Source organism: Micropterus salmoides, unplaced genomic scaffold (assembly GCF_014851395.1).
Source record: "Micropterus salmoides isolate LMB-PRFRI ecotype aquatic unplaced genomic scaffold, ASM1485139v1 Ms_hic_scaffold_22, whole genome shotgun sequence".
Taxonomy (NCBI): Eukaryota; Metazoa; Chordata; class Actinopteri; order Centrarchiformes; family Centrarchidae; genus Micropterus; species Micropterus salmoides.
This window is the reverse complement of record NW_024041373.1, coordinates 24,093,555-24,116,292: the sequence shown is the minus strand read 5'-3', so window position 1 is coordinate 24,116,292 and position 22,738 is coordinate 24,093,555. Positions and strand designations below refer to the sequence as shown.

Genomic DNA, 22,738 nt, shown 5'->3' with positions numbered 1-22,738 from the left:
CCACGCATACCATTATCAGCCCCTCTTTTCATTTTGGAGGCACTAATATTGCAGCGAGGGGAGGAGAGGGGTGGAGAGAGCAGAGAAAGCAGAGGTAGTTGGGCAAGCACTTGCCTGGCTGGTTATCAGAGAGGCAGTTCCTGCTTTATCTAGTCACAGTGGAAAGCAAAGTAAACAAGAGTTTACAATAGTTGGCCTTTCAGCCCCTTTCACTAACAGCTTCCCCACCAGCATTCAGCTGAGTGGGAGAATGTGTCCGGAGTTATTGCAGGCCATCTCACTGCTGCAACACATGGCATTCTCGCAGATTTCAACTTGAGGAAGCAGTGCTGTTGCAAAGGTCAAAAATGGTGTTAAAGAAAACAACCGCAGAGAACACATGCACCAAAGCATTCTGGGGGATGAAGTAGCCCAACTGTCATCTTTGATTCAGATGTACCACCACGGAAGAGTGTATGTGTGGGGGGTTATTTGGATATTTATGTCTGTGCTGTTAAGTATGCACATATGATTATTCCCGCACGCTCGCTGGCATGGAGTGAAAAGTAAATATCCATATCATCACAAAAGATATTTCAGAGTGAGGGTGGGGGGCAAAGCACAACAACCTTAACCATTTTCTTTATTATTGCAAATGAATTGGCAAGGCAACATTTCTTGCATGAGCGCTTGTATGATATGGGGCCTGGCACAGCGAGAAAGGGAAGCCCCCCTCGCATCTTAGACGCGGCACAATGAGAATGCATTGGATTGGAATGCCTCACCGATCATAGCGGAATCAGAATTTCCAGCAAGGAAAATCTTTTCATGGCGAATTAGGGCGGTGGAGGGAAGAGAAATGGAAATGAAAAAAGAAAAAGAGAAAAAAAGGTATGCATGGCTCACAAATAGGGTTGCCTCAGCTTGGCGCGGCAGATTTAAGAACTTTAGCTAAAGCTAGGCAGAATAGAATGTGGAAAATTGAATTTACTAAACAATTAAGCACTGAATTAATCTACATCCTGCACAGGGGAGAACAACCGAGCGAGAGAGAGAAAGAGTTAAAGAGAGAGGGAGAGAGAGGGAGAGAGAGGGAGGGCGACAGACCATGGCAGCACATTAAAGGGACATAGAATAAATAAAGTGTGCAGAGGGACAGCTCTTTCTCCTTCGCACTGTTTCCTTGAGCTTTCAGTTTATGCATCTATTCATCTTGTTAATTTACATATCCCATATTGTGAAGGTGGACCTCTACATTGTGTGCTCCAGTCTTGTTGGCACAGGGTGTGTGCGTTTTTTTGTCACTGTGTGTCTTGTGGTCAAGGTGTACGCTTTTGTTAAATAGGGACTGTGAGTAGGGCGGTTTTGTGATGTGTTTGCATAAGGTAGATGAAAAGTATTTGTGTGTGGGTGTGTGTGTGTGTACAAGCTAAGTGACCAAGAAAGTGTTTTTGTGTGGGTGTGTGCACACATGCTGTGCGACCTGTGTGTACTGGTATGTGTATGAGTTGTGTGATCTCAGCCGTGTGTGTATTAATTGCGTGTTAGATCAGTGCCGGGCCTGTTCCGTCCAAGGGCAACCTGTGATTATAAATAAACTCCCCGTCCCTGCGGAGATGCCACCAGGCCCTGTCTCAGCCCCGCCCCCTTTCCCATGGGGCCCCAGTGGCCGCCTCCCAGCAGGCAAAGTGCTCTTTTGTTCAATTACAGCTAATGCAGTAGTTTGCCATTTCCCCCTCCACTTTCTAATTATATTTTGAAGTGGAATTTGTTACAGAATTAAAACAAAAAGAAAATGAAAAAACATATCCTTTCTGCGAGCTCTTGTTTTTTTTTTCCAATACTTGCCGCTTGACGTCCCCGGGGTACTGTGCTATTCTTTTTCACAGAGCTCTGAATAAACAAGTTCTGCTCATTTTTAAAAGCTTCACTTTCGGAGGAGCTGGCAAAAGCCAGTGTTAACTGTTTGCGTGCTGAGCATGTGGTCTGGATTACCTCACTTCTGATGTTCTCTGGAGTTACTCGGTCATGCACGGGTGTTTCATTTTTCAATGTTCTACGGTCAGCAAAAAAAAGAATTTGTAAGAGGTGGAAAAAAAGACTGTCTTGGTATCTTATCCCCGTTAAAATCAACATTTATCTACCCAATCACCATCCTAGTCATGCCTTGCAGTGACTTTCCTCTTTATTCCAAAGCCTCAAAGCCTAATTTAGAAAACAACGATTATATCGTCCATGTAAGCACTGGATTATAATTTCATAGCCCAGGAACATCAAACGGGCTCTAATAGACCCCAAATGTGTTGAATTTGCTGACTTGTATATTCTTTTCTGTTTTTTTATTCCATCTACATTTTGTTTAAATGTCTACTTTTTCATAAATCTAAACTCAGCTCCAAATCCTCCTCGTAGAGGCAGCGCTGCTTGTACTATCCCAATTGAAACCAGTTGTTCCCCAGTGTGTTTCTCTCCCTCCTCTCTTCCTCCGTGTGGGTTTCTATCACTCATTTCGTCACGTAGCCCTAAAAGCGTGATGCAAACACCACATTGCCCCTTGATATCTGCTTCATTTGATTTGACAGAGCAAAGATAGGCTCACAAGGGAGGTAGAGTAGGCTCGAATAAATGTTTTTGTGTGTGTATTTTGTTTGTTGTGTGTTTGTTTGTGATAGCTAGCTGTGTGTGATGAGACATTAGATTCCATTTCCTTGTATTTTGAAGTATCTTTTGTCTCCTGTCCTCAGTGCTAATGTTGCTTTTCAGAGGCACTGTAAGATAAGAGGTTACATCTGGTTTAGCTTCAACAATATGTAGCAGCTTGTATGGGAAAGAGTGTGTGATTTGAGTGTGTGTGTGTGTGTGTGTGTTTGTTTTATACAGTGTCTATGTATACGTGCGTGTGTGTAAGCACCAAATCTGTAAATGTGTATGTGTGTGAGGGAACCTAATATGTCTGCATCTGAATGCGTGTGTTTGTATTTGATGTCCGCTTACGGTGTATGTATGAACACTATAGTGTGTGTGTGTGTGTGTGTGTGTGTGTGTGTGTGGGATGAATGGGAAGACACAGGTCAAAAAACACACACACACACACACACACACACACACACACACACACACACACACACACACACACACACACACACACACACACACACCTTATTAAATATAAACCCAGGTCTTATAAGTCTCTCTCTTTTCTAGTCAGCTGCTTATTTTATTTTTTTAAGTCATACAAGAAGGAATGGGCTTCCTCCTTGTGGTAATACTTTTAGCTTTTTCATTTGTCTACATAAAGTTTTAAGTCCGCTTCAGTTTGGTTGGTCATGTAATATTTTTGTTTAATTTTTTTTGTTTGAGAAAAGTCTGTGGGAAAACTTAAGCTTATTTGGTTATGTCTCTGTTCTAGCTCTGCTTTCCAAAATGAAATTTAAATCTACATTAGTGGGATTGGCCATCCATTTTTTGTTTAATTTTTGGACAAAACAGAGGATTTATACTTATGTAGCAATACTTTGAGTTATTTACCTCTCTCTCCGGTCTGCTCTGCCTGGTGACATCACTCCCTGGCGCTCGCTGCGGCCTATCTTAAGTTGTTTTGTATTTTCATCTGCTAGTGGTTTGAACCAAATGGAGGCAGCCGTGGATTGCATGCCTCAGAAAGCTGGGAACTAATACAACATGTTCGCTCGCTCTTTGTCTGGGCCTTTCTCTTCATCGAGCCCCAAAAATCCTCAATCCATAAGATTGTTGCAGGGGCGCACGCACACACACACACACACACACACACACACACACACACACACACACACACACACACACACACACACACACACACACACACACACACACACACACACACACACTGTGTGACTGGGCTAAGAGCTGGCAAATTATGAATTTTGTTTGTAGTATAAGTTTGTCTTTCCTTCCACATAATGTGCAGTAGATGTAGACAGAAGTTTTCAAAAGAAGAAAACCTAAAAAGTTAATATTAGATTAACTGACAGATCTCTCTGTCGTCTCTCTCTACAAAAGACGTCCTGGAACAGAGATCATGATGACACGGCGTCCACACGCTCTGGAGGAACACCAGGCCCGTCCAGCGGCGGACACACATCACACAGCGGTGACAACAGCAGTGAACAGGGTAAGAGACTGAGTTTCTGTGTCTGCATCTTTTTCTCATTAATCAGGTGGAGGGGAAGGGGAGGACAGGGACACAGTTAACGTGTACAGCAAGGTGCTGAGTGTAGTACATCTGCTAGATTATATCATATGCAAGGGTACATGAAACTTTATTATGTTTTCAGATGAGGTTTGACAGGCTTATTTAGGCTGTTTGAAGAGGGATTAGAGTTTTGCAGTTCACAGTTGCTGCTACTAAGGAGAGGAGAGGTCGGGGTCAGCTATAAGAATACTTCTGAACCTGGTAGGCATTTGCTGTCTTGCTCAGGGACACATTGACAGAGCAGGCTTGGCGTGCTAGATGGCTCCTAGCTGAGTCTAGAGAGCAGTTTCTATGTTCCTGGTTCCACCCTTGCGATTGTTTGTTTCACGTTACAGTCCTTCAGCATGCAGTTTGCTTTACATCTGAGCATATTTGGTTGTTTCTGTGTGCTCTTGCTTTTATTATATCCCAGACTACACAGTTCATATTGTATGTACTGTTTGACTACTTAGCTTGCAGGACTCCCTACCAAGTAGGTAACCCTTTCCGCTTTCTTTCTCGTCTCAGTTTTCTGAGGATTCAAGAATTATTTTCTGTTGTCATATTAACCCCCTGTCATAAGCTGGTGATGGTGATTTTCATGTTTTAGTGTTGTTTGAAGGATTGCATGCACCTATTTGAGGAAATTCTTATTTTATGAGGCCCATAAAACTATTTAAGATTCCTCAGTGGATGGCATTGAATACATAGCTAAAACAGAATATAAAAAGCTGCTGTTTGAGAGGATTTTCTGACAATGATGAGTCATCTCTTGTCAAGACGAAATGGCTTTGAAACATGAAACTGTTACTTCAGATTGCTTGCTACTTTGACAGTTTCTATGCACTTAAACTTAAACAAAAATGCTCTGGGTTTTATTGATATTAGGTTTAATCTCAATTGCAAAGGTCTAACACATTAGTCTACTTTACCTCTTAGACCAGATAATTCTCCTGAGGCTGGATATGTATGTATTCTATGAGTGTGTGTGAGAGAGAGAGAGAGAGAGAGAGAGAGAGAGCAGCAGTGGGAGAATAGATTGGTGGTGGTGGTGGGGCGGTGTTGCAAACAAACTGTAGGCAAAAAAGCAACTTCATATATTATTAAAGGCGATGTCAATGCGAGCAGTTTGCAGGGTTGCCAGTGCCAGGAGGCAGAGCCTGGGTGGGAGCAGAGAGCGCCGCCATGCCTTCCACTCCAATGAGCAGCCATTTATATAGTCAACACATACACACTCTCTGTCTCTGTTTGTCTCCCTGTCTGTCTCACACTCTGTCTCATACTCTGTCTTTCTGCATCTCTTACACACGTTCTCTCTCTTTCTCTCTCTCACATACTGTTTGTGTTTCTTTCTCACTCGTCATTAATGCTCAACGGAGGAGCTGAGGGGCTGAGAGGTGAGACACGAGTTGAGATAAAAATAAAAAATAGACAGATGATGTGGAAGAGAGTGACAAAGGGAGTGAAATTACAGTGAAACAAGAGAAGACAAAGCAATATTGTGTGTGTATGTGTGTTTGTGTGTATGTGCACGCCTCTACCTTTGATGACTAATGGTCTGGGGCAGCCAGGCAAGATCTGATTGGTCACTCTAATGAGCGTGCTCTGTGCCGAGTTTGGGCTCCTGCTTCTGTGACCTTTGCCCTCTATGGACCAAACTGACAGTTCATTTTTCATATCTTTCCAATTATAGGCCCACTTCTTATGTTGGCCCGCCCCCTCTCACTATCTGCCTCTCTCTTTCATCATCTCTCTCTCTCTTTATATATATATATATATATATATATATATATATATATATATATCCTCATATCTCTCTCCACGGCTATTGTAGGTTTTTGCATGTTGTTGAAGTTCATGAGAGGGTAAGATGCGGGGTACTGTATATGTATAAATGTGCATGTTCTGCATGTGTGTTGGTGTGTCAGCTCAATGAATGAGATACTTTGAAGTGTTACAGGTAGCTGAGAGCTAAACATGATGAATGTATGTAGGTATCAAGATACCTGCAGCTCCTGAAAAATGTTTGCTAATTTAAGACTGAATCAGTTCTTTTCAGTTTCATTACCATGAGCATCAGTCAAATTAATATAAGGCTAGGGTAACAGTGAAATATGTAAAACACTTTTTCATCCGCAAACACGGATGGATTTCTCGCCACTTTATTTATTTCCTATTGTTATCATTTGATTTTATACTTATTATTATTTTCAACAATGAATAATATCATATTTCCACTTACACTATATATGACTACACTATAATATAATGTTAAGGTGTCCACATACTTTTGGCCATGTGGCGTATTTCTCTAAATTGAGGTTTTTATACCCAGGTAGCATTAAACAGCTCTTTTAATGTTCTTCTGAAGCCTGCAGACACACTGATTTCTGCATGTATCTGTGTGATTGCTTTGTTTATGAGGTGTTTAAACACACACACACACACACACACACACAGCGTAGAGCATCAGGGCGTAGTGACAACAGTAAATACCGGAGGACATCTTGGACTGGTTTCAGGTTTATGTGGGTTAAGAGCTATCACTGCCACGTCATATTGGCTCTGGCAAATTGTGTGTCAGTCACTTGGTAATCCCAGTAAGCTGGTTATTTATCTGTTTGGCACTTTGCTCACTCTCTCCCCGACAGTTTCACCCCGCTGTCTCTCCTCCCTCTTTCTCGCTCTTTCATCTTCGCATCCTCCCTCTCTTCTCCAGTTTTCCCTTGTCTCCCACCTACTCTCGCATCTCCCTCTTTCATTTTGCTCTCAGTCGGTTTCTCTCTCCGTGTGAACCCCCGTGCTTTTCTCTCTCTCCTCCCCATTTTTTTCTTCCATGCCTCCCACTCACTCTAAAACACTACCTTTGTTTATTCTTCTTCTCTCCCTTTCTCTCACCTCTTTGTTCCTTTCGCTTACTTCTTCCTCCCCATCTTTCTGTCTTTTTGTTTTTATCTTCATCATCTCTTTCATCCTTCTCATTTTCATGCTGTTTCTTTCTGACTTGTTTCTCATCTCATTTTTTCCCTCTTCTTTATCATCTTTCTTTCTCAGCTTCACTACCTTCCTTGCTTCTCATCGCTATCTTCACTCTTCCTGCACTTTCTGTCTTGTGCCTCTTTCCTCCTCCCATTTCTTCATGTTTCATTCTTGTATTTCCCCCCACCCTTTTCTCTATTCTACCTTTTACAGATTGCTTTCTCACTGACCTTTCCCTCTCTGTCTCTCTTATCTACTTTCTTCATTTTCTTTCTCTCTGCCTGTAGAGCTGCACAGCTAATGGCCATCTCTCTCTCTCTGTTACTCGTTCTGTCTTTCTTTCTCTCATCTATCCTTCAATCTGCCCTGCTTACTTCTTCTCCTTAGTCAATCAAGCCATCCTCTTACCCTGCTTCTACACCTCATCTTGCTCTCTAATTTCTCCCTGTTTGTCTCTCTATCTTTTGCCCCCTTCTTCCTTCCATCCTCCGCCTCCAGCAGAGCGAAACAGCTCAGAGAAAGGATGCTGGATGGTCGAGGGCCTTTAACTAGTGAACTCCAGTCTCCCCTCTTTGCCTTTTTTCTGAGGCTATTCCTTAGACCAACACATGCTCCGCTCTGCCCTCTTCTCTGAACAGTTCACTACCCACTGGTATAAAAATCCCCATCTCTAACCGAAAATGTAGCATTCACTCTCTCAAATCCAAAAGCTGCAGGAATTCTCCGCATTATGTATGATCAGAGGTCTTCATGCGCATGTTGTTGAACTCAATTGCAGGATAAACACTTTCTAAAGGATAAAAAAAAAAAAATATATATATATTTAATGAGTCTTCGACATTTTATTCATCAGCAGGTGCTTTGCAGTGATTTCTCAGTGTCACAGTAAGAATGTGAGCAATTAAAAAAAGATTTTTATTTTACATGTGGTGACAATGCTCCCATGCTGAGTTCTTATGGGTGTTTATTCTTTGACCACAATGCTGGGGCTATTTTTTAGCACTGAATTCCATTGGTAGTCAGAAAAAAATGGAGGGAGGATCACATTTGCTTCACACATGTCATTAAAATCAGTCCTGGGTGTCTCCTCTCACACTAAAGGAGCAGACAAAGAAGAAAGCCTCTTATTTTTCTCAACCAGTTCTCTGGGAGGTCTTTGTAAACATCCACAAGCTTCGACAGGGAGAGTCAGAGAGCGGCCCTGTAGTTAATTAGTCCCACTCTATTAGCCCAGCTGTTTGCTAGCTAGTTCCTACCAACAGGCCCCTTTGTTTAATACCCAAAAGCCCTCTGGAGAAGCCTCATTGTGGCTGTTGTTGCGTTGGATCATGCTTTTCTGTGAAGAGTAATGCTCGAAGGGCAGAGGAAAAGCCTACAGATCATATATGCCTGCAATGGCGGCGATGGCGGGGGGGGTCCCCTCACGGATATGAGCGGGCCTTCTGTTTTTCTCCCACAATAAATTACTCCTCTTTGCCTGTGTGAATTTGTAAGGACACCCCTTGGCTTCTCCAAGGGCCTGGCGTGCGAGGGAAACAGAATAACATTCAGGCACTGAATCGGGCAGCTGCAGCGATGTGGATACGAGTTGAGCAGAGGAGCGGAGCAGAGTGTTCGCTCTGTTTTTAAAAGCTACAGGGTTTCCCTCTCCGCTTGTCAGAAACATCCAGGGAGTGAGGCGATGACTGGCAATATTAGATATGTATCACCAATTACCCAGACCGTTTGTGAAAAGTACAGTGTGACACGCCAAGGCAAATAGCTCCCTGTAAGGCTATGTGTTAGTGTCTGCATACATTTCTAGTGTCTGAGTAGTGGCCTGAGATTTCTAGCTGTCTGATGTCTAGCTCTGAGGGTTTTTTTCTTTGGCTGGTGTAGTTAGAGGAATGCTCAACACAAAATATATGCTGATATTTGCTTTTTGACTGACCTCAACTGTGTGCAAGTCTAAGTCTAATATGTGTAGGTCTAATGTAGGAGTTAATTTCTGCTGCACATGAGGTACTTTCATCCATGAACTAATTGCTCCAGTCTGTACTATTAAAGCCCTTAATATTAATTGTACTTGATAATTAGAGTGAATTCAATTTTGATGTTTGAATGAATAGAACCCTGTGACATAATGGAGAAAACTCAACCTAAATGAAATGTAGTGCCCTAACAGCTGAAGAAGGAAACCTTTCCCTGATCAGTTGATCATCGAATCCCAGCTGGGATCATCTTGTAGAGCATGTGGCACTTGGCCTGTCCGTTCTTCAGGATTTTGCTTTAAAAAACATTTAGATAGTCAGCTTTCCTGTTGTGTCTGAATCACTGTACATAACCTCCGCTGGCTCTGAATCCCCATCGATCACACTGAAATATTCCTGATGTTGTCATCCGTCCGTCCGTCCACCCACCCTCCGACCTCTGAGCCCTCCAACAAGGTCAGGCCACAGAGGAGCTGTTGCTTTCTGTCTCCTCATTGGCCAGTTTCCAGGGCCGGGGCGAGCAAACGGGGACATGGACAGGGGTGCCAGGCAATCAGCAGCCAGATCCGGCTCATCCAATCATTCGGCTTCACGTGGCCCCCTCAAAGTCACCGATTAATTGGTCCGATTGTCCAGTAGACTGGAAGAGAGAACTGTCAGTTCATGTGTAGTGTGTGTGTGTGTGTGTGTGTGTGTGTGTGTGTGTATTCCCCTCCCTGAATAGCTTTTCTCTCCCAGTAGCCTTTAGCTGTTCTTGAAAATGTTCTGTTGCAATAACGAGCTAAAGACTTAAGAGAATTAGACGCACTTTTATAAGTAAGCACTGTAAAGACAAAGGAATGTGTATTGGTTGCATTGGCACTACAACTTTGAGAGTATAAATTTGACAGCTTGCAGTTTTTAAATTCTTTCACAGCAGTGTTGTGATGTTGAATTCATGAAAGACATTCATTTGTGAACATATCAGATCTCGAAGTATTAATTATTTTTGGCCAACATTAAATCTGCAAGTGGAAAAATGTCACCTAAAAGAAACGGCACCTAGTTTTGTGTGTAGGTTGTCTAGACAACGTCTAGACATTAGCGAGGAAGATCTTCAGTCCGGTAATTGTCTTACTGGTGTCCACCTTTCCTGGTAATCTGTTTAAATTTGAGGCTCTGTGGGTAGATAAAGGGTATGTGGTTCCGTTGATTAGTCTGCAGTCTGTATTACTGGAGATGTGTGTATATGTGTGTAAGTACAGTACCTGGCAGACACAAACACAAATCTCTCTGATTTGTTCAGAGTTTTAACGTGGGAGAAAAGAGAGAGAGAAAGAAGAAGAAAGTGAAAGAAAAGGACAGAAAGAATCAGCAAAATGAGAGAGTAAGATGAGGTGGAAGGAAGACAATCTCAGAGTGAATGCTGTGAAAACATTTTTTGCTGACTAGAACAGAGTGTGTGTGTGTGTGTGTGTGTGTAAATCCTATAGTGACTGAGGAAAGAGAGATAGACAGCAGTTATCCCTGATGAGTGTGTTAAGTGCCGCTGAGTGTTGTTTGGGAGTCTATTGAGGCGTATGCACTGCTAGCAAACAGCAATATCTTCTCTGCCAGTTCAGAGGTGAAAAAGTTATGGCTGGGCCATCTTAAGTTAGTAAATTGTGTTTGAGTCACAAGATGTGCATTCAGTTAACATGCTGTTTATGAAAATCAATATTTGAAAGGCATATAGGGTAATTGCATCTCAAAACAGCTTGAGAAAACATCCCACGACAACCCAGCGTGGTCGGTAGGAATATTTATTCAGCCTCATCTGGATTTACTTCTTCAAACATTATTATCTGTGGTTACCTGGGAAAAGAGATGTTTGGCCTTTCTGTGTCCAATCATCACCTCCCTCTTAGATTCACTGAGATCTTTACGACACGCTGTATCGTGGTGGCCAACACGTCAACCAACCTGTTGCGACTCGCTTTGCAGAAAATGATAGCCCTCAATGACTTTTTATTGCCTCGTAGGCAATAAGCAAACTCAGAGTGGCCTGAGTTTGCCCCTCTTGGAAAAGAGGAAACTGTATCAGGTTCCCACAGTGAGGGGCCAGTTTGCTTTTAGGATTATGGCTGGTGTCACCAGGCCGCTGGGATCGTGTGGAAGACAGAGTCAGAAATACAAGTAAACAAAGTGACTTCCTCCACCCTGTCCAACCAAATCCTCTCATCTGCCTCTCTTCACACATGAAACGAGCTTCTGTCAATCAGTTTCACTAACTTGTGTTTTATTGGCTTTAGTGAATGTCTGGGCTGTGAGAAGATAATAGTCATAAAACTGTTTGATGTGATAAGGTGTCAGGGGTTATTTGACTGTTTGACTTGGAGATTTATCTGCTGTTTGTTGCTGAGCATGTGTACACATCAATATTGTACATATTGTTTCTATGTCTTTATTTTCTCTCATAGCCTCTGTCTCTTTCTCTTTTCTCTCTATATGCCTTTTGCTCTCACTACATCCCTGCTTTTTTACTTTCTGTAATAACATTCAGAGGAATGTGCGCTGTGACATTTTGAAGGTGAATGAAATGTTCCCCCTGTCTCTCTGTTACTTAAAATCCCCTCCTGCATTCATTCAGTCTGTCTCTCTGTCTGTTGGTTACATGTGGGCATGTTAGCATGACCGAAGAAATGCAAAGTCTTGCCCAGACCATTACAATACGCCTTGTGTGCACAATTTACATGAAATACATATTCATTCCTGACATGCATGCACATGAAATGGCTTCTCTTTCCTTCTTCTACTGTCTCTCTTATGCCTTCATCCAGTCTTTGTGTTCACTTACGATGTGTTCTGTTCAGAAAATCTTTCAAATGAAAACATTGGTATCATTATTGTCTCTTATTTCTTACAAAGTTGCCTTTTATCTTCCTTATTTTACCCATAAACGCTCTAGGATGACACCATGTAGTTTGCCTCTGCTCCAAGAAAGAAGAAAGTACAACAGCCGTTCATTTGGGAAAAATTGAAAAGAGGTTCTACTTCATTTGCTTCAGTGAGGGAAAGCAAGCGGGAGAGAAATGTATCTTTAGCTCCCATGTTATAATTGTGGCACGCTAATGATGTAGACACATTCTCACTGTCTGTTTACAGGAAGCGCTCTTCTTTAATTTGCGACTGGCGTGAATGCCAAATGCCTATATGTAATTACTGGTGTTTGCTAAAAGATACTATTTACACACACTTCTTGCCTTGTAGAGGTCTCTTGTGTGTCGGGGTAGGGAGATTATGACAGGAAAGTTAAACGTGTAAACGTGGTAAAGACTTTTTTTTTTTCAATTTTATCTCCAGCTTTTTCTGTCTGTGTGCAGGAAGTGAAAATTAGGATAAGTGTTCTTTTCCACATACATTTTAGCAGAACGACTTTTTCATTCAGGGCCTCTGAATTCAGGATCTTGTTTAAAAAGTGTCAACTGAGGACTCCATTCAGGTTTATTTCTGTATGAAGCACCATAATTTGCACCATTCTCGTGTAATCATGTCCTGAAAGAAGATGCCACTTTTGTCAAATTACTGGATATCTCATTTTGGAAATTCTTTAGCTTTGATTTGCAAATGTAAACAAGTTGAAATGTGGTATTGCAGTTGTCATGCAAATGACAAAGGATAGAAAGTTGAAGCATGCTCATTCACTTGTGAAATTATTTGTATGGAGGGTTAAATCTGGGATATGTCTCCAGTTTATGTTCCTTATTTTGTCTGTTTTTAATTCAGCCCAAAATTGCCTGGAATCACACAGGGACACAAATGCATGATGACCTTAACTCTCTTTCCTCTTTCTATCTTTCCTTTTCTCTCACCACTGACTGTAGGTTCTCCTCCTCCCTTGATGAGGAGCTGAGCTCAGGGCCCAGGAGGCCTCTGATCAGATAGATGTTAACTTTTCAGGAAAAAACCCTGATAGCAGGCTGGAGAATTGAGACGATCGCCTCTGACAGTGGATGACAGAAGCTTTCTCTCAAGCTTTGCTACTGTACAGACAAAAGCTACAGTTAATACAAGTATTGATTTCAGATGGTTGTGAATGAGACATACTGTTGTTTGGACATTGACTTATATATATGGAGGGAGAATGAGAGGAAAGAGAGAGAAGGAATTGAGGAGGGAGGGGGAGAGCAAAGACACAGGGTATTAGCACTTTGTTCGTGGAGAAGCATTGTTTGGCCCCTTGGCACACAAATAAGCAACACACAAACACACACACACGCGCACACACACATGCACAGAGCACCAATGTTTATTTAAGCTTTTGATAAAGAGATTAGCCCCATCATCCTACGCTCTTAAGCTAGCCGAGGGGGTCCGTGTTCAGGAAATCCTGGCTTTCCTGACACATGGGCTTATAGGGGAACCTGGCTCAAGCAAAACTTATATGATATTAATACAATTCCTGATGGTCAGATTAACATGATTTGGTCTTAAAAATGGAGCGCAGTCAGTCTGATATTTCAGTGGCTAGTTTGAAAGAGGTAAAGAAACAAAGAGAAGTAGACAGAAACTTAGTAAAAGAGAGAAAAAGATCAGGAGGAACAAGGAGGTAGTGGTGCCAGCTGGGCTGTTTTTTTCTTTATTATTAGCCCTATCACAGTGGTTGTCCAGCTTAAAGCTACAAACACCGAAGTGCTAATTTTAGCCTCCAAAGAGGATAAGGATAAATAGCTTGCTGCCAGTTCGCCATATGGTCCCCTGCCGATTATATTGTGTCAGGAATATTTTCACCCCACCTCCACCCCTACCCCAACACAGGCAAACACACTCTGTTTCAGCATTTGTGGTGGGGGAGATGGCTTTATCTCAACATGTGGATATGATTGAGGGGTTTATTTGCAAAAGGCAGCGGTTTAGATAGAATATTACAATATACACACGTACATTTCATTATTAAACATTTTTAAGACAAATTGTCAAGCCTGTGAAAGTGTTTTACTATTGCTAAAAAGTCACAGACCTTGTTTTTATTTTGTATAGTTAATCTCTTTCTAAGGGTTAGGGTTAGATACGTCATAGTGAAACTGTAATTTTCAGACAGGAAGTTGTTGTTGTGGCTATGGTGGTCTCAACCAGCTGTCTTTTTTAATCCACTATAGCTTCCAGCTGCAAGGTAACATTTGGCCTCTTCTGTAATCTCCTGCAACTTGGTTTATATTCTCACTTGTAAATGTGAGCCCTGTAGAAGAATAAAAATGAGTCTCTGTCTGTCAACACGCATGCATATGTTCACATGTAAATGCATCACACACTCACACAGCCACTCTCCATTATTTTCTCACTCTCTCTCCCTCAAATTGAAATAATTCAATTTATGAACACAGTTCCAGACCTCCCTGGCTAAGACCATTATGCATGGACCCCCCCCTTTTCTGACAAAAGAACGGGAGAATTTACCAGCCGGCTCTCCAAACGACACCCACACAAAGCCAGTTTCATGCCAGGGAAACACCGGTAGAAGCGCCATTTTTGGTCAGAACCAGCATCCCTGTGGATTTTTTTTAATCATTGAATATCAGTAATTTAATTTTTGTCAGGGCTTATTTTATAACCCTGATATGACACATGCAACTCCTTTTGCTTCTAACATTCAAACCTGACTTCTACACAGGTTCTCACTCGTTTAAAAATGAAAGTGGGAAGATCTCTTGCATTGGTAAGTGTTCCCCTCTATGATTTACTCACAGATTTGATCCCTGCAGTAAACACTGGGACCATTTACAACCATTTATGGTCTTCAGGTGACGCTGAACACCTTCTTGTTCAAATATTGTGTTTCAGTTTAGGTCATAATGAGATAAAGGTGTAAAGATGTACAATGCCATATTTGAAGTGAGTGGGTGTGTTTTGAACACACGTAACCTGGGAAGCAGGAGGTTGGAGGTAAAGGGTGGATTAATGTGTGTCAACTGGGCCAAAGCTTGACCCAGGGCTGACCCAGACCAAACATGCTGCCCCCTGAGGCCCACCACCTCTTGGTCCTTTTGACATGGATACTTGCTATAGGGATTTTACTGAGAGATAAAGACCTAAGTAAGCTTTTCTATGAGTGTAGAGAAAAAGAGAAAAGAGAGGGTTAGAAAACAAATACCTGTAGGTAAACACAAGGGCAGCAGGGTGGGCTGGAGGGCAGCATTAGCATTTACTTTGTGTGTTTGCAAAGCAACACAAGGCATGCCACTTGCCGTACACACACACATAAACATGCACTTTTGGATGTAACCCGATCGTCCCTTCTCGCTCCAAGCCAGTGAAACTCAAAGAGATGAGCAGGGTCAGGGGGCTGAGATTCTCACTAGTGATAACCTTTGGAGTAGTGGTGTTACACACACACACAGGGTGTGTGTGTGTGTGTATATATATATATATATATATATATATATATATATATATATATATATATATATATATATATTATATATATATATATATATATATATATATATATATATATATATATATATATATATTATATTATATTATATTATATTATATAATCTCTCTCTCTCTGAGAGAGGTGAGAGAGAGATTTATCTATAGATATGTTTATTGTATACTCTAGCTCCCATAGCGAGTCCCAGGTCTTTGTTCCATTGAGATTATCTTTATCGGCAGAGAGGTCATACTTTTACAGGAAGTCCCCCCCAGAGAGGGCTGCCTCTTTAAGGAAGTTGGTGGGACAGTGTGGCGCGAGCACCGGCGTCCACGGGGGGCATATCATTCCCGTACACATGGGCCCATGCACCACAGGAAGTAGGCTTGCTGTAAACCCACTCTCTTCCTCTTCCTCTGTCCCGTCCCGAAAGCCTTATCAGGGCTGCGTATGGGGAGGCTGATAGGACTACAAATCCCCCACATCCCCACAACACCACATCCTGTGCCTATCAAGGACACATTGACAAGGCGGAGGAAGTTGAGACACAGCATTACTTTGGAGGGAGGATCTATAAGGTTAATTTAGAACTTCAGCCTGTGAAACAGAGAAGTTTTGTTGATATCAGAAGTTTGGATATTCTTGATACAGGCTTGAAGAAGAAGTCTGTAAGAGGGCATCCTATAATAAAAATGCCACACACAGCAAAAACCCTAAAATGTAAATGCAAAAACTCAACAACCAAATAGAGTAGGTTATTGCTCCGATAATGACTTATCATGTTTTCCCAAGCACCCCTTCAGTAACCTGAGCTTGTGGGTGCAGACCATATTATACTCCTTCATATTACTCAGACCTTCTGTTATTCCAAAAAATTCACTGGAAGCTAATGCACTATTATTAGCCTGTGCCACTGCAGGGTTAGCGTGCCTGAATTATCTAACTACATACTGCAGTTTGGCTGGCCGATAGGTTAGCATGAGTGGGAAAATTCTTGTGTATTAAAATCAGAGGCTGTGTCATTCAGATAGTTACCAGAAAAATGCACATGAGCTGTACACGCTAGCTCTGAAAGATAAACTGGGAAACTTAAGTTTGGTTAATGAAACTACACCCCAAACATGAAGGCATGATTACAGACTGAACAGACTAATTGTTGGTACTGAAATGATACATTTACGCTTAATTTTAGTTAATTAAACTGGTGACTTTGATAGGTTGGTTGAAGTTAAACATAGTCATGCTGCAAGACATAATTTCACAATATTTAGATGAACTGTACCTTGATACTTGATACATTAAATAATATAATTTGTGCTAAGAAGGATGTATTTATTTACAGGTTGAGTGTATTGAAAAGGATATTTTGGTTTATTTAAGGACTTCCATGACTAAAGCTAGTTTTCTTGTGTGGGAAATATACATTTTTACTGAATGTTAGTTGTTAGAATGGGTTGTTAGTCCACAAAAAAGTTTAAATAGGATGTTTTTCTTTGGTTGAAGGTTCTCTCTCTTTGTCCCATGTCTACATTGAAGGACTTTTGAACGCCCTTCAGCACATCAGCTGACTTTTGGAAAGGACCGCCGTGCCATTGTGCTGTTAAGTGCTCTTAGCTTTTGTTATAGTCCTTGTCCCCGCTGCCATCCCTTCCCCCCTTCCCTCTATCTTCCATAGTCCATTTGACTCTGTCTCACTCACACTCTCTGTACGTTTGTTGTGAGCTGAGTTTGACTGAAGCTTGGTGAGCCGAAGGTGTCAAAAGCCATCTGAGAGGCGGCGAAACAATTGAGTTAAGAGTGAGAAAGCAGCAAAGGAGGGACGATTTCAGGAATCTTACCATTTTTGTGTATGTGTGTGTATCTGTGTATGTGTGAGGACTTCCCTTCACTGAGGCAAAGAATCGGTGGGCCCCCTTCACAAGTGCTCCCATTTGAACCGAGTCTGGCCTTCTATCTTCAGGTTAGAAAAAAAGAAAACGGCAACACAAAGGCAAGAGGGGAAAAATCAATAGTTACACAGCAAAAGTGCTCAACATGAAAGGGTGAATTCATCGCCCTACACTTTCATTTTAACTTGTACCGTCTGTCTCTTTCTTCCTCCTTCTTTCTCTCTCGACTGATCGGGAAGTGGGAATAAAAGGCAGTCGCTGTGTGTGTGTGTGTGTGTGTGTGTGTGTGTGTTTTCTGTGCGTGGAGGCATACTGCAGTTTAATGTCGTGTCGGTGCCCCGCGCTTGAAGCAAGTTTCCAGCGTGTCAGGCAGCCTGTGGTGATGACCCTTTACGGGAAAATGGCACAGAGAGAGCAGTCACATTTACAATGACATTTTTGCCATCACCTATGGCTATGTCAACAGGCCTGACCCCACGCCCCCCTTCTCTCACAGCCAACAGTGGGAGGGCCTCAGCCATAACACACAGAAGCACAGGGACACTTTCACCGAGACAATGACCATTAACACGGGCCTGATATACAATATTTTATCAAATGTTAATCCTTTGGTCTATAAAATGGTTTTAAAAAAATACCAAACCAATTTCCCAGAGCCCAATGTGATGTCGTCTAGTTGCTTGTTGTTCATCCACAACTGGTAGAGTTTGTAGATTGACTAACTGATTTATTGATTTCAGCACTACAATCAGCAAATCAATGTATCTGACTAACTTGTGTATATTTGTCTGTACACGTGTACAATGTCACCTGCACACTTGTAAATAAGAAAACACATGGAAAATTGAATACTAACAACAGAGCACTCGAACCAGTACAGCGGACATAAATATCATAGACCTTACGCAGTGAAAAATGCTTTTAATTAACTTACGAGTATGATAACTGGCCTTTGTTTTTTTTCTTCTTCTTTTGTTGTTAGTTAAACACATCCCCTGTCTTTGGCTTCCTGATCTCCTCCTCATCAGATCACCACAAATGAAATAATTGCTCCAAACTTTGCTCAGATTCTCACAACAAGAAGTCTCTAGTGTGCTTTAATTACAAATAACCCTTGTAAATGACTCACCAGTTACTGTCATTATTGAATCTGTCAGCACTGATCCACAAAACTGTCATCATTCAAAGTAACAGGCTTTGTTATTGCAAAGCACTCGTTATTTACTGTAATTACTTGAATGGAATTGTCTTTGATTACAGGAAGCAATTACTTAGCTCTCCCCTGATTGTTTACCTGGCAAGCCCCTTTATTCCCTTTTGTAGTAATGACAACTTTCTCTGTCTACCTAATCTATTTATTTATTAAACTGTATCTAGTGTATGTTCAACAAAGATAAATCTATGCTTTAGAGTGATATGATCCAAATGCGTTTGCTGAAGTTTTGAGCAAAGGCAGGAAAGGAAGTCTAGACTAGCCATATTGTTTTGTCGACAGCGCATGTCATTATCCGCAGAATGGTCGAGGGGATTTCTCTCTATCTCTCCTTCTGCTCGGGACTAAAAGTGAGGCGAAACAGCATTGGTCACAGAAAGTTTTTTGTATTGAAGAAAGTGTGTGTGTGTATTGGTTTAGAATACTTTGGTAGTCACTGTTGGAAAGTTGCCTCGTCTAAGATCCTAGGAAATGGGTGCATGTGAGTGTATTCAAGTGCGTGTCTGTTTTTGATGCAGAAAAAGGAGAAACGCATTTGAAAATGTGCCCCTAGTTGGGAATTGTGTTGCAAGGAATTCCTGCATGTTCAGAATATTTGGAGGTGGGAGGGGCCTCCAGAGCCATGCAAAGGGAACCCCCTACTGCCTGCAACCCCCCTGTGCTCCCCCTCCCCAAGTCTAGAGCTTATGAATGGCCTGAATACAATAAACGCCACTTTTTTCTTTTCTCCCTCCCTCTTGCGAGCCCTTCTTTACCTCTCTGAGGATTTCTGGGAATGTAGTGTGTGTGTGTGTGTGTGTGTGTGTGTGTGTGTGTCAGAGAGAAAAAAAATGAAAAGGAGAGCACTTTAGTGAATGTTCAGCCGCATGTGTGTGTGGGCTTTATGTATCATGTTTTGGATGTGTGTGTGTGTATGAATTTCTCGGCTGCTATTATGAGATGTGTGTATCCCATGTGGAACAGGATAGCCAGTCCCTGAGGCCTGGGCCTTGCCTGGGCAGCCAACCCAGGGTCACGTGAGCTTTCTGGGGTGTGAAACTCTAGGAGTGGCCCATGAGAGATCAGCTCCAGGTCACTCGCACTCACAGTGAAAGACTCTCTCTTGCAACAAATAGCCCATAGAATAAATGCACTGTCACTGTCATAAACTCAAAGGACTTGCCTCCATTCCTTCTCCCTCTCAGTCCATCCATGGCCTATAAAACCTTGCAAAAACATCTCACAGTATCCTCCAAAAACGTTTAGCCATCTGTGAATGATTCCTCACACAGGATCCCTCTCATGACATCTGGCACAAAGCTAATATTCATAACCCCTAACTCAGAAGTGCTTCTATGAAGAAATTATTAGAAAGATAAATGTCATTATTCTCTTGCGTTGCGCTAGAAGCAACTTGTCTGACAAGACTGCTGTTCGCAGATGACTGAATGGTGAATCTGGCCATTAATTTGCCAGGCAGCAGAAAAATGGCTGACACCTCGGAATGGCACGTGTGCCCGCGCAGAGGGGGCAGGTAGTACCAATCTCTGTCTTATGCTGAGAGATGGTTCATAATCAGATCATAACAGATTAGCCTAGATACTGCTTGATAATGTCAGGGTATGCCTTGAGACAGCGAGATGTAGAGAAGTGATAAAGACATGAGAGAGGGAGACGAAAAGACAGAAGAGAGGAAACATCACTAGTACTCACTAGTTGAGGAGGTAGACTGAAAACATCAAGACTGAGGATATCAAACGATGTTTATCCAGTTTACCTACATATTTAGCCACATTAGATTTGTGAAATATAATTTACCACAGTCGGTTTGACTTGAAGATGGATAACAATACATCATCTTACATCCCCAACACTGCAAATATCCTCCATTCCAACCTCATAGTCCAACAGACAGAGAGAAAGAGGGGAGAGAAAAGTAATGAAGTAGGAAGAAGGGGAAGGCAGGAATGAAACATGATGTGGCGGAAAGGCTCGAATGAAAGCCATTGAAGCTGAATGAGCATAGAAGTAAGTGTCTGTTTAGCTAATGCTAACGAAGCTAGTGAAAATGCATGAAGAAAGCTAACCTAGTTTTTACGTCATTATCTGTTTGCTCACAGTATGTGTGTGTGTGTATTTGTGTGTACGTGTGTATACAGCGTGTGAGGGGACTGATAAAATATTCCTTCCCTTGGTTGGCCCCGGGGCATTTCAACTGCCCCTGGCTCCTTCCACTCACTGGCCTGCTCCCTAATTGCCACACACACACACACACACACACACACACACACACACACACACTCTGTGGGTTGAAAACACACATGCATAAAGAAAGACAGAGATAGACATGCACACACAGACGATTGCACATCCGTGCATGCATGCATTCTTCACACATGAACATGCACCCCCACCGTCCTGCATTGATTCACCCCTCTTCCCCTCCAAGCCCCTCCTCTAACTAGTTGCAAAGATGTTGTCATGGCTGATCAGTGGGCCAGGCCGAGAGTCTTGCCTGTGGCTTTTCCTTGTGGGCAGACTGGAGCTTGCTAGCCTAGCTGCCCCACGCTGTATGTATGCAGCCCAGGGTTACAGCCTGCTGATGCTCATAATGAGCCTGGCAGCCTCTGTATGGAGGGTGACTGACTGTTTCATTGGCTGACTGGTTTACTAGCTCCCTGGCTAGCTTTCTGACCGAATGAGTGAATGGTTGATGGATGGATGATTGACTGACTGGCCAACAGACTGACTGACATGGTTGCTTTATGACTGGCATACTTGGTGGCTTTGTAGATTGACTACCTTACTGGCTGACTAGATAACTTACTGGTTGACTGAATGGACAACCGAGTGGACAACGTCTTGACTGACTGACTAAAGTTATTATTGGCTTAACAACGAAGTGGCCGTGACGTCATGTGTGAGACCATTTTTACACTTACGCACATAAATTTGAAATTGCTGCTTGCATGTCAGAAGTTTTCTGCCCATTCAAGAATACTAGTGATCCCCACAGAAACCACAAAAGAGTACAACATTTTTAAATCCGGTCTATGCCCGAGATGCTTGAGCCATCAGCTTTAAGGGCAATACATATCAGTGGAGTATGCACACATCCAAACACCTGCACTCATTGTTTTTTATGTAGCCCTAGCTTACTGGCTGACTGGTGGCTACAACTCTCAGAAAGGCAGCAATTGCATAATATTTACTACATACTACTTACTTCCAGATTGTCTCAGCTACTTGACTGTGTCTTCTTTTTGTAAGGTGCATTCAACGCATGCTATATGCATTAGTTAATGAGTGTAAACAATGCAATGCCATGTGAGCTGCCGGTGTGTGTTGCATGTTTTGCTCTCTTTGATGACAGAGCAAACTTGGACAACAGAAAGTGTCTCCAAATCAAGATTCCCTTGTTCTTTTGAACTTGATGTTTTAAACAACATTTAAAAGATGCTCCAATTGCATATACATGCTACACATAGCATGTTTTCAGCAGTCAGCTTCAACGGCCAAGCTAGAGAAAATAATTGTCTGCATTACAGTGGACACGGCCCGACTGACTGCCCTGTGTCTGTTTTTTTTCACTTGATTATCTCCAGCGTGCAACACGGCATCTCTTCCCTCTCATATCCATTATTTTCTCCCCCTTCAATGGCTTTTTCTTCTCTCTTTTCTCACTGAATATTCCACATCTGTTCCTCCTCTCCTTCTCTTCTAATCCTCCTTCACCATCTCTCATTCGCTTTCTTTTCCTGTTTCTTTCTCTCTCTCTCTCTCTCTCTCTCTCTCTCTCTCTCTCTCTCTCTCTCTCTCTCTCTCTCTCTCTCTCTCTCTCTCTCTCTCTCAATATCCCCCCCAAAAGCTGAGGTTACACCATTGACATTTCCCCAACATGGCTGCCAGACACAGCTTCAACACCTTTGCGGCTTCACTCTTCCTCACTCCAACAGTCTCTCTCTTGTCTCTCCTCCCACTTCCCACTCTTCCCTCGCTTGCTGGGGCTAAAGCAAAGCAGAAATTAGCCCCAGACCTTGCAGAGGTGATTGGTATCAAATTGCAGTGAAAATGGAAATGCCAATAAAATTGACGCCCCTTCTCCCGCCCTCCTCTTTCCTTTCCTCC

The 22,738-nt window shown here is 42.3% G+C and overlaps 1 protein-coding gene across 2 annotated transcripts in view; it reads left to right on the top strand.

Moving 5' to 3' along the window:
• Positions 1 to 22,738, top strand: part of meis1b (Meis homeobox 1 b) — an 80,035-nt gene that overhangs the window by 11,121 nt on the left and 46,176 nt on the right. For both annotated transcript variants that reach the window (XM_038736852.1, XM_038736851.1), the window contains exon 7: positions 4,018 to 4,129. In XM_038736852.1, coding sequence (XP_038592780.1) covers positions 4,018 to 4,129 — 112 coding nt within the window. The remainder of the gene's footprint in view (positions 1 to 4,017; positions 4,130 to 22,738) is intronic.